The 16,852-nt window shown below is 43.6% G+C and overlaps 1 protein-coding gene across 4 annotated transcripts in view; it reads left to right on the top strand.

The window, feature by feature from the left end:
• LOC115574128 (rho-associated protein kinase 2-like) overlaps nucleotides 1-16,852 on the top strand; it is a 36,069-nt gene that overhangs the window by 6,738 nt on the left and 12,479 nt on the right. For all 4 annotated transcript variants that reach the window (XR_003982423.1, XM_030405383.1, XM_030405386.1 and 1 more), the window contains exons 2-17: nucleotides 414-495; nucleotides 2,113-2,213; nucleotides 2,964-3,101; nucleotides 3,995-4,255; nucleotides 5,149-5,293; nucleotides 5,449-5,587; nucleotides 8,561-8,652; nucleotides 12,112-12,271; nucleotides 13,363-13,459; nucleotides 13,567-13,646; nucleotides 14,112-14,160; nucleotides 14,256-14,391; nucleotides 14,535-14,626; nucleotides 14,747-14,993; nucleotides 16,393-16,499; nucleotides 16,648-16,807. Coding sequence is in view for 3 of the 4 variants with exons in the window: in XM_030405383.1 (XP_030261243.1) it covers nucleotides 414-495; nucleotides 2,113-2,213; nucleotides 2,964-3,101; nucleotides 3,995-4,255; nucleotides 5,149-5,293; nucleotides 5,449-5,587; nucleotides 8,561-8,652; nucleotides 12,112-12,271; nucleotides 13,363-13,459; nucleotides 13,567-13,646; nucleotides 14,112-14,160; nucleotides 14,256-14,391; nucleotides 14,535-14,626; nucleotides 14,747-14,993; nucleotides 16,393-16,499; nucleotides 16,648-16,807 (2,086 nt within the window). In the remaining variant the exon portion in view is untranslated. The remainder of the gene's footprint in view (nucleotides 1-413; nucleotides 496-2,112; nucleotides 2,214-2,963; nucleotides 3,102-3,994; nucleotides 4,256-5,148; nucleotides 5,294-5,448; nucleotides 5,588-8,560; nucleotides 8,653-12,111; nucleotides 12,272-13,362; nucleotides 13,460-13,566; nucleotides 13,647-14,111; nucleotides 14,161-14,255; nucleotides 14,392-14,534; nucleotides 14,627-14,746; nucleotides 14,994-16,392; nucleotides 16,500-16,647; nucleotides 16,808-16,852) is intronic.

The raw sequence follows: 16,852 nt of genomic DNA, 5'->3' as shown, positions 1-16,852 counted from the left end.
TAGCAGTCTCGTTTTTCTCTCCGCCTGTAATGATGCATTTTGGAGCTGACGGCTCAGTAAAGATGTCATTCCTTCCTCTCTTCCTTCCCTCGCTTCCTCCACTCATTCAGCTTTGTTATCTTTCGTCAGCCAGCAAGAAGGGCCAGGCTTGCCCAAACTCCCAAGACTTGTCCTGACAGATTAACAAGGAGAATGATTTGATCTTCCTTCCTTCCTTCCTTTCCAACAAAAATGAAACTTTGAAACACGACTTTATTGTCATGTTTCTCAATATGTCAATGAGAATTTGAGCCAAGACCGAGCAATAATAACTCCAGTGATGTATGAGATCTGTTTTTTTCTAACTAGAGGCACTTATATGTCTGTGATTAACTTGTATCTATTTTTTTTTTCTCGTCTTTTCTCTTTTTCAGGACTCCATGAACGCGTTGGCTCATGATTTGAACTACCCTGCCCTGAGGAAAAACAAAAACATCGAGGCCTTTCTAAATCGATGTAAGAGCTGCAGCATGTTCGCTGGAGGTCAAGGTTCTTGTGTTTGGCTTGAAAAAGATCGATGAAGTTGTTAAATGCAAAAACCAGAGAACGCTGGTCAAGAGGAACTGAGTCTGTGGCTTGTTTGTTCAGTGAAACCTTTATGTCCAGATGATGAAAAACGTGACTTTTCAGACCTTCTTAAGAAAGTTTTTATCCTCACACAGGGATTATAGAAGAGAGAGCGCACTGTTTGCAGCGGTTGGTGTTCCTGCAAAAGGTCACAAGAGAGATAAGAAATACAGGCTATGAATTCAAACCTCTGTGCTCTTATAATCGGTGACATGTTGGTATTCAAATCAACTTCTGTTTGTCCCTGAAACACAAACTACAGCCAAAATATTGTTAAAAGTAAGATATGTGTCACTTTTGTACAGGCTTTCTGCTTTTGTAACTTTATACCTGTTTAGTCTTACGAATTAACTTCATGGGACTTTTGTAAAAGGGAAAACATAAAGCAGCTAGTTTTTTAAATACTTACACCACCCACCATACCAAGGCTGCAACTGTTATTATCACAATTAAAGGTCCAGTGTGTAGGATTGAGTGGCATCTAGTAGTGTGGTTACAAATTGTCTAACGGAGGTCCAGAGTCCGTTTTTGGTTTCCTTAGTTTCTTGTGCTCGGAAGTTAAAAAGCTCAAAGTCCGCACCAAAAGCAGCTCTTTTCTTCACAGAAAAAAAACTCTGCTCCTGAATGCCTCGTCAGTACCCCCCGCGACTTTGTGACATCACACCGCGTCACGGGGTCACGCCTTTGCATTATGTATGCGAAACAACTAGTCTGGCACGTGAGAGTACATTTAGCACAGCTGCTTTTTTGTTGTTAGCACTGCTGGGTCAGGCATGTGTGAGCTGACCAATCAGAAGAGACTGCAGCTTAAACGCAGCGTTTCAGACAGTGTGAGAAAACGGATGTGGTTTTTGAGCACCAAAGTACGTTAAGCCTATTTTTAGTGGTAACCTAAAATGAAATTATGAACCTGAAAACGAGCATAATATGTCTCATTTAAAAAGGAACATACGAAAGTAATGGATAACAAAGTTGTGACAACATAATTATGACTGTCATATTCCATATCTGCCCCAAAATCCTACACACCAGACCCTTTTAATCTTTTAGCCTGTAAGATATGCCAAAGGTAATGTGAAAAATGCTCATGAGAATATTCTGGTACAGGGAGTGACGTCTTCAGATTGTTTATTTGTCCAAAAAATGTCCAAAACCTAAAGACTCTTCATGAACTGTCATAAATGACAAAGCAAAGCACCAAAGACTTACATTCAAGGAGCTGACAGCAGCACGTTTGACATTTTTGCATGAAAAATGAACCAAATGATCGATTTTCTAAATAGTTGATGATTCATTTTCTTTCAGTTGAATGATAGATACTCCTGAGCTGTCTTCCTCATCTAAAAGCTACCGTTGCTTAAATGTTTTAGCTATAAATATCATAAGACTGGTGTAACTTTCACTAAACTCTCACTGAACTCTCTCCGATCCGTTCCTTTGAGCCTTTAAATGATTGGAGCTCGACCTATGTGCCGGCATGGTAACGTATGCATCCCCATCCCACAGATGAAAAGGCGGTGAGTCAGCTGCGGGAGCTGCAGGTGAAGCTCGAAGACTTCGAGAAAGTGAAGCTAATCGGGAGGGGAGCCTACGGAGAAGTGCAGCTGGTGAGACCTTTCTGTCTGTGATGACGGTTGAATGAGTGTGAGATTGTTGCCCGGAGATGGTTTTTTTTTCTTTTTGGTCGGGGGGATTTTACATGAAGCAGCACCAGTGAGGTTTGATAAAAGGGGCTGGTGGAGCAGGAGAGTTCCTCTAGAGCTCCCTGAAATTAGCACCAGCATACCGGACATGTTAGCCACTAGAGGGAGCAACAACCTGTGAATCCACCAAAAATATGTGCAACATCTGCAACTTGTTTTTCAGATATATAAAAGGCGTCTCTCTCCTCATCACGACCACCTTAGCCGTCTTTGCATTTAGAAAAACTAATTAGGGGCAGGCGGTGACTCTTTTTTCGAACTCCCTGCTTTTCCAGATGTTTGCCCTGTTGTGCTCGATGAAGCTTGAATCTGGTCTCTGCCGAGCGTCTTGCGGTAGAAGCGAGTCTGGACAGGCTCAGTGTGTGGGAGAGGAGTGTGAAGTCTGGTGTGGGGGTGTGGAGGAGGAGGAGGAGGAGGGCGGGGGGATGCTTACTGTGTTTGTGCTTGAAGTCTTGTATAAGCATGTCTGTCGATGGGTGTGTGCCTGTAATTATGGGCTCCCCTCTCCGCCAGCCCTCTCTGTTCTCTGTTCTTCTCATGTTATCTTGGTCATTGTGACATTCTTACCATCTTGTTCATATTGTCCTCGCACGCTTATCGATGTTTGCGCGCTAACGTCTCTGACTCTCCCTCCCTCGCCCTCCTCCGCCGCAGGTCCGCCACAAGGCCTCGCAGAAGGTCTACGCCATGAAGCAGCTCAGCAAGTTCGAGATGATCAAGCGGTCGGACTCGGCCTTCTTCTGGGAGGAGAGGCACATCATGGCCTTTTCCAACAGTCCCTGGGTCGTGCAGGTGCGCAACATGTTACAGGTTTTATTCTGTTTGAAACACATGATGTGTGACCTCGTGGAAGAATTAGACTTATTTTTTTATTCATGTTTAATGCACCAAATATTATCCCGATCCCCCCTATCTGCTTAAATTATGAAAATGTTACACAATAATACACAAATTTGGCTAAATATTAATATCAACCATGAAGCCAACAATTCCCCTTGTTACCTGTTAAATGCATATATAGAGCAGGAGTTAAGTAACAGCATTTAAGATCTCAAACAGCTGAACTGTAAAGAAAGAGATTATATTAATATCCAACACTTAACATTTAACATCTTATCCCAGAAGAGTTCCTCAGATATTATAATCTCAAAACATTTTCATATAAAGTTAATTTTGGATAGTCAGGATTTAGTTGTTCAAAACAAATTGTCCTTATGAAAAGCCTACTGACCGAAACTACAGGTAAACTTAACTGTAGATTCTACAACACGTGGGACGCTATTTCTTTTGCGTAAGCATTTGTTGCTGCTGTTTTTTAATCGCCATGCCTCCTGCAGACAGACTTAATAAATGAAATATAGTTACGACATTTTTTTTTCACTTGCTTTCATAACAAACACATATGCTAGCCAGATCAAGATATTTATGACATGACACTGTGGTACCACTTTTGTCCACAGGGGCCGCCAGACACAAGAATTAATGAAAGTTCCTTGAAGCTGCAGCAAATGCAAAATAAAATTTTTTCCAGCTCTACTGGGTGTGCGTTGTAGATGTAAAGAGGCATCATGTTGTCGGCATCAAGTTGGAGATAATAATCTTTGAGGTCTGCTGGTATTGAATGCAGGTCACTGCCTGTATCAAAGCAAACTCTTCATCGAGTGACTCAGTTTGTTGTCTCGTAGCTGTGCTGCGCCTTCCAGGACGACTGCCACCTCTACATGGTGATGGAGTTCATGGGCGGAGGCGACCTGGTCACACTCACCATGAACTACGACATACCAGAGAAGTGGGCTCGCTTCTACACAGCGGAGGTGGTGCTGGCGCTGAACGCCATCCACTCCATGGGCTTCATCCATCGTGACGTCAAACCCGACAACATGCTGCTGGACCAGAATGGACACCTCAAACTGGCAGATTTCGGCACGTGCATGAAGATGGACTCGGTAGGTTTGTAGTTTGATGCCATGAGAATTTTAGTTTTTTCAATTTTTAAGAGAATAAACCTCCTGAACCAGTGAATCGACTCCAGCTCAAGACAGGTGGCCTTCTTTTCCCCCCGCCCTAGTGCACCACCAAGTGTTCGGACTGTGAAGTGGAGCTCAGCGCAGCACGGTTGCATTAGGTTGTTTTGTAAGGCCTCAGAGGTTATTGTGCAAGCAACCAATCTGGAGGACAGCAGAGGTCCCGCCTCTGGTGTGGGTCAGGAAGTGTTTTTTTGTTTTTTTCACCGCAGCAGTTTCTAAATAGCTGCTTCACAAGCGGTCCCACACATTCGAGCTCTCTGAGTATCTGTGAGTTGACAGAATGTGTCATGTAAAGACGGTCAAAACAGTGGAGGAGGGAGTGAATCTGAGCCTGAATCAATGAAAATATGTCCCTGCACCGCATATTTCTGTAGAAATGGGGCTTATTTGCTTCCTCCTCTAACTCTACCAAACTTTTACTGTCAATGCGATTCTATTCGGAATACGAGCTCTTGCCTCCTGGCAGAAGGTACAGAATCCTCAAATGCAAATTGAACCGTTTTAAATACTCTTTCGTACCCACCTCCATCACCAAGTGTGCAATAACTTGGTGTTCTGTTTGTTTTGTTTTTTATTTGTTTTAATCTTTTATTGGATGTGTCAAGAGTGTGTATGTAGTCTACGTGTACGCCTTTAGCTGTTATATGTGTATTTTTTTATGTGTGTTTATTGTCTGTTAAGGCAGCTACTACTATGCACTACGCACTTTGAGTCCACGACAAATTTCCCCTAGGGGACAATAAAGTATATTCTATTCTATTCTATTCTTGTTTCCCCACTACAGTAAATCTTGTTTATTGTCCTGTTTGCAGACAGGCATGGTGCACTGTGACACAGCTGTGGGCACACCAGACTACATCTCCCCCGAGGTGCTCCAGTCTCAGGGTGGTGACGGTTACTACGGGCGGGAGTGCGACTGGTGGTCTGTCGGAGTCTTTATGTACGAGTTGTTTGTCGGTAAGTGATGTGTAACGGACTGACATGTCAACAGGATGTGATGTAGCACCTCCGTCACGTCCTGAGTTATTGGTGTAATCATAAACAAACTTATCCCAGGTGGATACATCCTGATAATTCTTTTAATACCTTGTATAAAATTACTTCTTTTGCAGGTGAAACTCCCTTTTATGCCGAGTCCCTGGTCGGAACGTACGGGAAGATCATGAACCACAAAAACACGCTCGTCTTCCCAGAGGACGTGGAGATGTCTCAGGATGCCAAAGACCTCATTTGTGCCTTTCTTACTGACAGGTTCGCACATGGAAATGATAAAAAAAAAAACACTTGTGCTTTGTGTTTTAACCGGAATTGAGAAGATTTCACAATTTCAGGCTGCCCGTCATGAGCAAACAGCTGCAGACACGCTCACACTCTCATTTTCAGCTCTGGACCACAGAAGAGAAAGCCTCCAAGTTGTAACTAAACTTTGGACTTTCTGCTAAAAATCTATGTAAAAAGTCTCATGCTGGATGGAGAGCCAACATGTTGAATCATGTGATTGAATATGATCAATACACAAAGGTCACAACTCCCGTTTGAAAGCAGAAACAGCTTAAATAAACAGTGTGAGAGTTTCGTCAAAGATTAGACATGACGACGCAGTCTAAATTTAAACATGTGGCACACTCTTCCTCAGTGCTTTGTTCACCAAATGTCTTTTTTGATGGTTCCACCACCCTGAAGAAGGCAAGATTGCCAAAAAAACATTTGGCGCAAAACGCATGGTGTTGTAGGAGCAAATTTCAGTTTTAGTTCAGCTAAATAAGTAAGCAGTGGGTAAAGTTTTTCAAAAGACAAGGCTGACCTTATTCTTTATTTTTATAGTCTTTTCTTTCTTCTCACCATATCTCATAAAGACCAAAACCAAGAATGTGTTAGTCTGTCTCTAAATACTTTACAACTTCCACAGCTTGTCTGCCCAAATCTCATTGGTTCCAACATAAGATGTAACTATCTGAACACAGATTCCAAATATAAAGTTCAAAATCATACAAATCAAAACCTCTACACTGGAATGGCACTCAGAAGAGCGCATACCTCGGCCAAGCCCAACAAGTCCCCTTTAATTCAGCCAATCCCAATGCAATATCAAATCAGAGCTGTTTAAATCAGTGAGATCCAGATTGATATTGGAATCTGCATCAAATTGTACCAGCCACCTGATTATGCCTGAGTTTTTAATTTATCAAGATCCAGCCCATTATTCCCTGAGAAATGAACAAAAATGTAGAAAAACGCCCAAAATCGCAATCGTTTAAGTTAAAAATTCCTGGATCCTTCCCCTTTATCTGAATCCACACCAAAAAGTTAATGGGGTTTATTCTGGGACGTATCCTCCATCCAAGTTTTGCAGAAATCCATTAAGTAGTTTTTGCGTAATCCTGCTGACTGGAGCAAAAACTGCATTTGTTGATGTGCCCATAAATTTTCACAGCATCTGGCACTGACTCATACTAAACTACAGTGCCCAGAGTTTTTGTAGCAAAGGAACGTGTTGGGGGGACATCAATGCCATAGAGCTCTTGTGGCACTTAGGGTCAGGCTTTGGCTACACAGGCAACATTTCAGATCAATAATTGTTGGTCACGGTTCTTTCATGGGTATCACCAGGGCGACCCTTTTAAACACACCAGTGGTGGAATGAGTACATTTTCTCCAGTACTGCAGATAAGTACGCATGAGCTACTTGTAGTTTTTACCTTGCTGGTTACTTTTCATATTGCAATTTTTCCTTCTTATCCAGTGAAAATATCTGCAGAATTGAGTGTTTCTCCTACGTTTAAAGATACATAAACAATTTAAAAACTCTCTTGGATTAGCTGAAAAGCACATCCAACTGTAATTTTTATCCAAACCAAACTAATAACAGTGGCAGAGATTATTTTTCTCTCTACTGAGTACTTTTATTTTTAACACTTGCGTTTTGCTGATGATGACACTTTTGAATGAAGGAATTTTTTTTAGAAAGAACTAACTAAAATTAGTTAATTCACAGTGTGGTACTTTTTACTCAAGTACCCGACTTCTTCCGCCACTGAAGAAAACTAATATTCCATCATGAACTAGTTTGCTAGAAAAGCTGCCATCGAAATACAAATTAGTATTAAAGGTAACAGTTACATGAACGCGTGGGTGTGGGTCGTGTACGTGGTCAGTGGCCCGTCCCGTCTGAAGAAACCACTTCCTGTTTACATTAGTAGCCCCGCCCCCCGATGGTGCTCAAACACAGGCCCTTTCTGCTGCAGCACAGAGCAGCCTTTCATTTTCCCTCCCTCAGTTTATTTACCTTCTCACTCACTATTCTCCCACCACAGTCAGAATCTCTCATGTGTACGGCTGCCCAGCCTCACACCCACACACACACACACACACACGCACACACACACACACACACACACACACACACACACACACACACACACACACACACGTATCTTGAACACTGCCCAATACATTCATTCACCACACATGCTCAGTCACTTGCTGAATCATTCCTGTAAGCACCACCATCCTCTCCTTTTTTTCATTTTGCTTCTCACCTCTTTCCTTCTTTTCTATCTGTAATTTGCTTCTTCTACCTTCTTCTTGGTGCCACTTTCCATTCCTCCATCCTCTCCTTGCTGCTGTAACTTTCTCCTCTTCTTCTTCACTTCTCCTGCACTTTTCTGGGCATTTAGACACGGCTTGATGTAAGCCTCAGCTTGGTTGCATGTCAGATTTTTTTATATTTTTTTTTGCGGGGGTTTAAAAACTCTCCCTGCTCTCTTTCTTCCTCCCCGCCCCTGCCCTGTCTTCCTCTTGGCTGGGTCTGGAATGTCCCACACGTGGCAAGCCCAAACTGCCGCACCCCTCCGGTCCTGTACCCAGCGGTGGAGGAGGAGGAGGAGGGAGGAGAAGGGAGGAAAGGGGAGACGCGAAATAGAGAGTGTGTAGAGTTTTAAAGAGAGGGAGTGCAGCTGTGTTTGAGTCAGTCAGAGTTGTTGATGTTACCTCCTGCAGCCTGATCCTAGATCTACATTATCTGGTCTGGTTAGAGGAGGTTCCAGGGTTCGCCAGCGGTCATGTGGCTCTCCATGCTGGTCAGTGTGGTCAGTGCCTAGTGGTCACTCCACTGCCCGTGCATTTGGGATGTTGATGACGACGGTGGGTGGAGGGGACGGGCGGGGGTGTGTTTCGTGTTCGGGCTGAGGAGGGCTCGGCTCACAGTCTCGGTCCTGTGTGCAGGGAGGTTCGACTGGGCCGCACCGGAGTGGATGAGATCAAGTGCCACCCGTTCTTCAAGAACAAGCAGTGGACCTTTGACAACATCCGAGAGAGTAAGTGTGTGCATGTGCATGTGTTTGAAACTTGTGTATCTTTTGATTCCAACTCAATACAGGCGCAGATTTCCCCCTTTTTTCCATCTGTGGTAATGTGTGCTCTAATACTTCTTCTCATTTGCAGCCCATTCCTCTTCCAGATCTGTTTCTTATCAGCCTGACTTCATAGTTTAATTCCACCTCCTGAGCCAATAAGCCTGCATATATGTGTGCACACATGCTCTCCATATGCTCCCCGCTCATATCTTGCTTTATATGACAGGATGGTGTGCAGAGCGGCAGAGCACGATGCACGAAACCTGCAGGATAACCAGCAGCGTATGGGTGCCGCTCGAAAAAGAGTAAATAGATTTGAAAAAAATATAAAACAATGCAAGAAGAAGACATGTTTTATTAGCTAATGATATTATATTATACTGAGACAGTTTCATCTGTTAGCCCTACATTATTAAATGGGTTAAACATGGCACGCTCACTACTAATAATGCACACTGATGAAACTCGAAGGCTGTTTTAGTGAAAGTCTCCACCAACAGGAGCATGTCGTGTTTAAAGGGGCATTATGTAGTTCTGGAGAAGAAATTCACTGTTTGAAGCTAGAAACATGGCAGGGTCCGCCACATATAAACAAAATAAAACAGTAGGTATGTTAGGGTCAGTTTGTTTATTCAGTCATGAAAAGAAAGAGAGGCTGTTAACTGAGTTTCTTGAGGTTGGTTCTTCTGATAAACATTTCTTCTTCCAAAAACTACACAGTGCACCTTTTAATGTTGTGCACATGAAGAACCGAAAGTCCCAAATAACGTGAAATTTCCATTAAAGTGAGTTGAAGATGTTTTTTATTTAGTTAATTTAAATCCCTGCGGAGTTTCCTTCATGGTTTTCTTTAGCAGTGAAAGAGAAGAAAACATCGGATCAATCAGAGTTAATAATATACTGAATAATTTATAGCTTTATTTGATAACAAAAACAAAGATGGAAGAAGTCAAAAACAAATCTGCTGCAGCTGTAATGACATAGATCAGTTGTTAAGCTTATAATTTGCTCCTTTTTAAATTTAGCATTTGATCGTTGCGCATGGAGCATCCGTAAACGGTCGTCTCCCAACGTACTGTCGAATCAGATCAAGCGTCTCACAGGAAGGAAGGAAATCAGGGAAGATATATCAGGGGTGAGAACAGGACCTCTGTGTCTGTATAGAGTTACAGCACAGCCTCTCTCCGCTTCACCTGGCTCTGATTAAGACAACAGACAGAGCTCCTGACTGAACTTGAGACGCGCCCCGGCCGCCTGCAACACAAAACCACCACTGTGGCACCTCTGCGCTGCTCGCACTCAAACGCACAGTCATGAAGACGCAACCCCCGCTCCCGTTGTGGCGTCCCGCAGAGCTGCATGCGCCACCCAGTCCTCTGCGAGTATGACTTTGCCGTGTGTGGGCATGACTCAGGAGATTCTACACATGCACATGGATGATTCGTCTACTTTGTGTTTATCAAGCTCATTAAGCGTTTGGACGGCTTAGGGTAAAGAGACGCGAGCCCCGTGGAAGGATGGATGAGACAGGAGGCGGCGCCCCCCGTCGCGGCGGGCGGGGCAGGCTGTGCGGCCTGCGTGGACCGGCCCTAATGAGAGGGGCGACCCGGCTTGGAGGGTTGCCCCCGCTCTCTCACTCTCACTGTGGCCACGGCTGCCTGTCATTAGCCGCCCGCTATCAGAGAGCATTCTGGGAAGTCGTGCCACAAGGGCCTCCATGGAGCGGCCCGCGTCTCTTTCTGTCTCACCACATTTTTGGCTTTTTTTTTTTTCCTTCTCCCCTCATTTGTTTCATTCCTGTGCCTGATCTCTTTGAGGCACAGTTGTTACGCTGAGGGTTGTGTCTTGACCTAACAGTAATGAGCTCTTTGCGCGGAGCCAGGATTGCGCTGGTCTGAGGAAACTCGATCCATAATGGCTGCCCCTTTTTTTTTCTCAATTAGGAACTATTTATAGGTTAAGGAGTAGCTTAGTTTTTATCTGATTGGCCCTTTGACACATTTTTGTCTGCCTGTTGTGCAGGGTTTTAAAAAAAAGCACAGCTGCGAGGAGAGAGCAGGCGTTCAGGCCTCCGCCGTGAAAGGCACTGTGTGTGGGGCACAAAGCGAGCACTGTACGGGAAGAGGAGTGGTGTTCAGCCTCACGCCAACCTGCAGAGCTAACTTGCCAAAGGTGGCAGAGAGTTTACTTGAAGATGAAATTTAAAAGCCCCCTCCAGGCAAAACTGTTTTTTTTTTTCATTCTTTTTCCTGCAGTTGAATGTTTGAGCTTCACTGTGTAGAATGATGTATATGCAGAGTTTGACGCTAGGAGGATGTTTTTTCACATTCAATATTTAACATAAACAAGTGTGATTTGGAAACTCAAGAGTCCTCTGCACAAACACTGAGAAATGGACATGACAGTGAAGTAGGAGACAGCTTGTGTCCAACAGCTAAATGAAAAATATTAACATATTCCCAGGCTGCAGCTAACCAGTTAATCATAAAGTCGATTAAATGTCAAGAAAATTCTGAAAAATGCTCATCACACTTTCCCCCGGTGTAAAGTTACGACTTCAAATTGCTTCTTTGGTCCAACTAACCCAAAAACATCTTCATTTACCATCGTAAGTGACAAAGAACAGCACCAAATCCTTTTACATTTTTAATTTCAGAGGCTGAGACCAGCAAATGTTTGACTGTTTTGCTGTCAAAATAATTAATAGAAATAAGTCTTTAACATCTCAACATGTCCATCCATAACTGAGTTAAAAAAAACCTTTCCAGTCTGCTTTGTATGTATTGTTAATATATTTACCGTTTGTGTTCGCGCGTTAGTTTGCTGTGTGCTTGGAAGAGTTGCCAAAAAATGAAAGCGACCGCCTTGTCAAAGCGAGCAAACTGTGAAAAGTGAAGTATTTTGACTAAGATAGCGATGAAAAAGCACTGAGATAACTTTATACATATACCGTAGAGCTGGGTTGCAGAGATATGTGCTGGAGTAAGCATGCTAACAGGTTAGCTGTGGTCCGTTAACACTGCCAGCTCGTGTGCTGGCAGCGAAAACACCGACACTCCGGGCTCCCAGTCCAAATCACCAGATGCAAGGCTAGCAGAGCTAACGAGCTCTTGTTAGCAGCATTGAACAGTTATTCGGGGGATATGCTGCCCCCTATTTGTTTGGAGTATTCAACAAGTGACTGATTGCAGCTAATCCTTGATCCTCTGGTATATTCTGGAGTTTTTATGACGGTTAATAGGTGCCATTTTAGGGATTTTAAAGTGGTCATTTCCATGTCAGACACTTTGCAGGATTGAAATGCATGTGCGGAGTCGCCTTCATTTTATGTAAAACACCTCTCTTTACTCAACCACTCGTAGGCTTCACCTCCTCCGCTCCCCTCTCCTGACTCTCTCCCCCTCTGTTTGTGCCCTCCAGCTGTGGCTCCAGTCGTGCCCGAGCTGAGCGGCGACATAGACACCAGCAACTTCGACGACATAGAGGATGACAAAGGCGATGCTGAGACCTTCCCTCCACCCAGAGCCTTTGTGGGCAACCAGCTACCGTTCATCGGCTTCACCTACTTCAAGGAGGACCAGTAAGAAAGAGTTGTTCTCTCTAAAACTTTGTCTGGATAAGTGTTTGCTGACCTCACACTTTTCTTACTTGTGTTAACAATGGCAGCGTTTTCATGGAGATTTTCACCTGAACAGAATAGCAGCTCTCATGTGTGGAAGCTTTCACAAGGGCCTCAGGAAACAGGTTTAAGGACAGAAATTCAAGAGGTAGAAAAAGACAGCTTCACAGCCGTACCTTTTCTAACACAGTCTTACACCAGTCAGACACTGTATGTCTGTTCGAGCTCCACACTGCTGCCTTGTTCCGACAGCCCCCTTTAAACGCCCTCTTTGCTGAAGTTTTTGAAAAGCCCATGGTCTGAATTCAGTAGGAGATGTAGTAAAATTAAACGACACCTTTGTGTTGGATTTGTGATCATATACGCTTGAATCAGCAACAGTCTAACTTCAAGGTATGTTTTTAATTTGGGGGCTTATACTCATGAAGCTGAGGGTTCAACTGCTTCTGTCTGATTTCTCTTTCAGACCGTTACATTCATGAGTATTGAGCAGGTAATGGAAACATTTTGCCAGCAGTATAGATGAGTCAATTTCCATTTTTTAAGACGTATGAACACAGTCAGAGAACAGCTGATGCCAAAGGGCAGGACTGGTTTTAAAATTATCGTAAAGTGGCTTCAGATTCCTCGGTCATTATGCAGTTGTGAGGCAGAGTCATGTAATGATTCCCAGAGACAACTGCCCACCATTCATGGTTAAGAGTTGGCAGCAGGCAGTGTGGGTTGGAGGCATCCTTTGGGTTTCTCCGGGGGTAAACCCATCCAGATGTGAGAAAAGATCCTCAGACCTTATTGCTTTTTTTTCTCCACAGCACATGGCTTCAGGTTTTAAGATTATGGATCTGAAGTAGAAGTGATTTCTGAGAGGTAGCGATAATGCAATAAATGTGAGGGGTGCCTCGATTGACGACCAAAGTGGCACCATGGATCTGGTTTGGGTAGAATATGTCAAGTGGTTGTGGAAATGTGGGCTTGTGGACGGTGTTTGATGTTGAGCATCGCAGGCAAACTCACTTACAGACAATCATTTCTCTCCATTTCCCTTTTTTCAGGCTGCTGAAGGTGGATAACAACCACTCGGAGGAGGATTCAGAGCACATTAAAGAAAAGTCTCAGGATAAAGAGTCTCGCTTGAACAGTGATAAAGAGGTAGGTGTTTTTGTTCTTGAGAGGAAATGAAACAAAAGACGAAAATGGCCGTTAGATAATAATTATATAATCACAGATAATGATTTTATCTTTTCTGAAATGAGCAGCTGCAGAAGAAGCTTCATCAGCTGGAGGCGAAGCTCGACCATGAGATGCAGGCCAAAGATGAGCTGGAGCACAAGTGCAAGTATGACGGGACATAGAACATCAGTATTACTGGCAGTTACTCAGGAGATCGGCGTTCACTTTGTGCCATCTGCTAGATAAAACCAGGCTCAGACTGCAGGAGCTTCAGGTCGATTTAATATTGCCTCTGGCAAGATAATCTTAATAACATCCAGTGGTGTGTGATGCTCCCATATCTTCAAATCCTGTCGTGTGTGCATGCTTGAGACCAGAGGGGACGACGTCTGTTAGGATTCTTCTTGTGTGAATGATGCAGCCTGATTTTAAAGTCAGTTAGCATTTCAAATCTCCTGTAGTCTGCGCCCGGCCTATTGCAGGAAATATGTTCGATTGCTTTACACAACAAGAAGTGACATCCAATCCTACAAGGCTGAAGTTTTCAGAGTTTCTGATTAATGGTAAATGTGCCTACAGTGATGATAACAAAACAGAAGTCTGCAATCAAACTGTCCTCTTTTTTTTCTAGGAATGCCACCAACCGTTTAGACAAGCTGGTCAAAGAATTAGACAAGGAGGTAAGGATGGGTGGAGGGCACTTCCATCATGATATAACAAAGCAGATGAGAGATCATTCCACTCAAAGCGGTTGTGATTTCCTCCCCGATTTTAGATGAGCGGCAGGCAGAAGGTCGAGGCTTCGCTCAGGCAGCTGGAGAGGGAGCGAGCTCTGCTGCAGCACCAGAGCAGCGAGAACCTGCGCAAGGTGGAGATCGAAACGGACAGGAAACGCGGCCTGGAGAATGAATGTGAGCATCTGGGACATATCGCAACTATCAACTCATTAAAACAGCATTGTGTTGTTAAGATTGCATGTTTTTTTTACAGGGTCTACTAAATGTGTGAGAGCAAATACTGAATTAGCTGTTAATTGTTTGTTTTCACTCACAAGTGAACAACCTGAGGGACCAGCTGGAGGATCTTAGGAAGAGGAACCAGAATTCCCAAATCTCCAATGAGAAGAACATCCAGCTTCAGAAACAAGTAGGGGAGGAAATGCTTTTTAATTGTTTCATAGCTTTCTTCACTGTTTCATAAGTGTAAATCAAGCATCTAAGTATATTAATCCACATGATCTGACCCGTCGCCCGTCTCTCATCTCAGCTCGAGGAGACCAACGCCGTGCTTCAGGCCGAGCAGGAGGCGGCAGCACGGCTGAAGAAGAGTCAGGCAGAGGCGCAGAAACAGGCTCAGAGCCTGGAGGTTAGCCTCAGGGAGATGCAGGAAAAGTACAGCCAGCTGGAAAATGACAAGATGGAGCTGGAGAAGCAGCTGATGGGGCTGCAGGCCGAGCTGGAGGAGGAGAAAGGAGCTCACAGCCTCGGGACAGAAACTATTACTGACCTGCAGGGTGAGACATGGCCGTCTGGTAGACTTGATAAGCACTGAAATGCACTAAACAAGTAGTTTCTAGTTTAATGAGTCTATGCAGCAATAAAATACACTGTTGTATGACTCGTAGTTTATGGTGGCTAACGTTAGTAGCTGTAGAGACACGTTAAAGGAACAGTTCACAAGGAAATCAACATTCAACCATGATCTTCTCACCCTTATACAGAGGTAAAGCCAGGTGAAGTTTTGTAGTCCACAAAATCTTTTTGGAGCTATACAGCAAATTAACAGTGCAGCATTCTCTAAACAACTGAAGTAGATAGAGATTTCTTTGAAAACATAAAAAGAAAACTACGAAAAAATTTTAGTCATCTTTTGGAAGTCTTTCCAAATTGATTTTAGAAATATAGACCTTCGACGCACCATCGACTTTGTGCACCCGCTTTAGATGGTGCTAGTGCATTTAGCTCAGTGGCTAATGTAATGATTTTGCCTTAAAAAAAAAAATCTGTTGTTTGTTTAGAAGATAATGACTGAATTATAATTGTTCAGTAAACCTTAAATATACAACAGACAATTAGGAGTAAACGCTTGACTTTATAGCTCTTCTCCAACTGCTAATAGCTAAACTTTACATTTTAATTTCATGTGTTTTAAACACTTCACCTGCACACAGTGGCTAGAAATTAACAATAAGCAGATGAGAAATGCCGTTAAATGTGGTTGTTAAATTTAACTACAATAGCCACCAGCCAACTGTTATTTGCAAGCCCATTATATTCCAGACTTTAACGTGTCTATTAAAATGTTATAAGGTTAGCAAATCTCCCGAACAAAAAAGGTTAATTCACTGCCATAACTGAGATCTTTACGGGGCTCACTCAAAGCTGCAGCAGTAAACATCCCGTCAGTAGCAGGAAAAAAGCTGTTACACAACACAGAGCCGGAGGCTGGACGGGGGTATTAGATGTGAATGGTTTTTCTGGACCGAGCCTCGGGAAATATCAGATCATAGGTGGAAACATCTGTTCAAAGGGCTGAGAGTGAAGTAAGATGCTGTAGCGGAGCCAGCACCTCTTCTGAGACGATGTTTGGCAACTTAAACGTGCTTGAGGCCGCTCGCTGAGGTCAGAGGGGACACACAGAAACAACGGTGAAGCCTGTTTGCTGTGATGCCTCATGATTTTTTTCCTCTCCATGTGGGTGGAGTTCCATGAAAAGGGAAAATACACATGAAGTGAGTTGTTTTTTTCGGATATTGGAGGCCAAATGTGACATAAAGTCCAGGAGCAGTATTTCATGTCACCAGAACAAGTCTGTAGTTCAGGTGCGTTACTTAGTAGTCTCGAAAAGGCATCCTATATACCTTTTTTTTTTATTATAATTTCTTATCCCCTTCTCCCATTACTCCATCTCAGGACGGATCTCTGGCCTGGAAGAGGAGGTGAAAGAGGTGAAGTCATCTCTGTCCAAGGTCCAGGCTGAAAAGAAGCAGCTGCAGGAGAAGCTCAATGACCTCGAGAAGGTTGGTTGTCTGTTTGTTTTTGAGCTCTTTATATCTTTTCAAATATTCCTCATGCAAACTTTAATTTGACATTTCTTAATCATATTGACGTTCTCATTCCTATGACACAAGAGTGTTAAACAGCCTAATGTCCTCTTTGATTCTTTAGGAGAAGGGCAACCAAGAGATCGACTTGGCGTTCAAGCTGAGGTCGCTGCAGCAGAGCCTGGAGCAGGAGGAGGCTGAGCACAAGGCCACCAAAGCCAAGCTCGCAGATAAAAACACCATCTACCAGTCTATCGAGGAGGCAAAGTCTGAGGCTTTAAAAGGTGAGCAAGTGTGACTAGGTGACTACAGGATGGATCGCAACATAA

Source organism: Sparus aurata, chromosome 22 (genome assembly GCF_900880675.1).
Source record: "Sparus aurata chromosome 22, fSpaAur1.1, whole genome shotgun sequence".
Lineage (NCBI taxonomy): Eukaryota > Metazoa > Chordata > Actinopteri > Spariformes > Sparidae > Sparus > Sparus aurata.
This window is presented reverse-complemented; position numbering and strand designations above follow the sequence as displayed.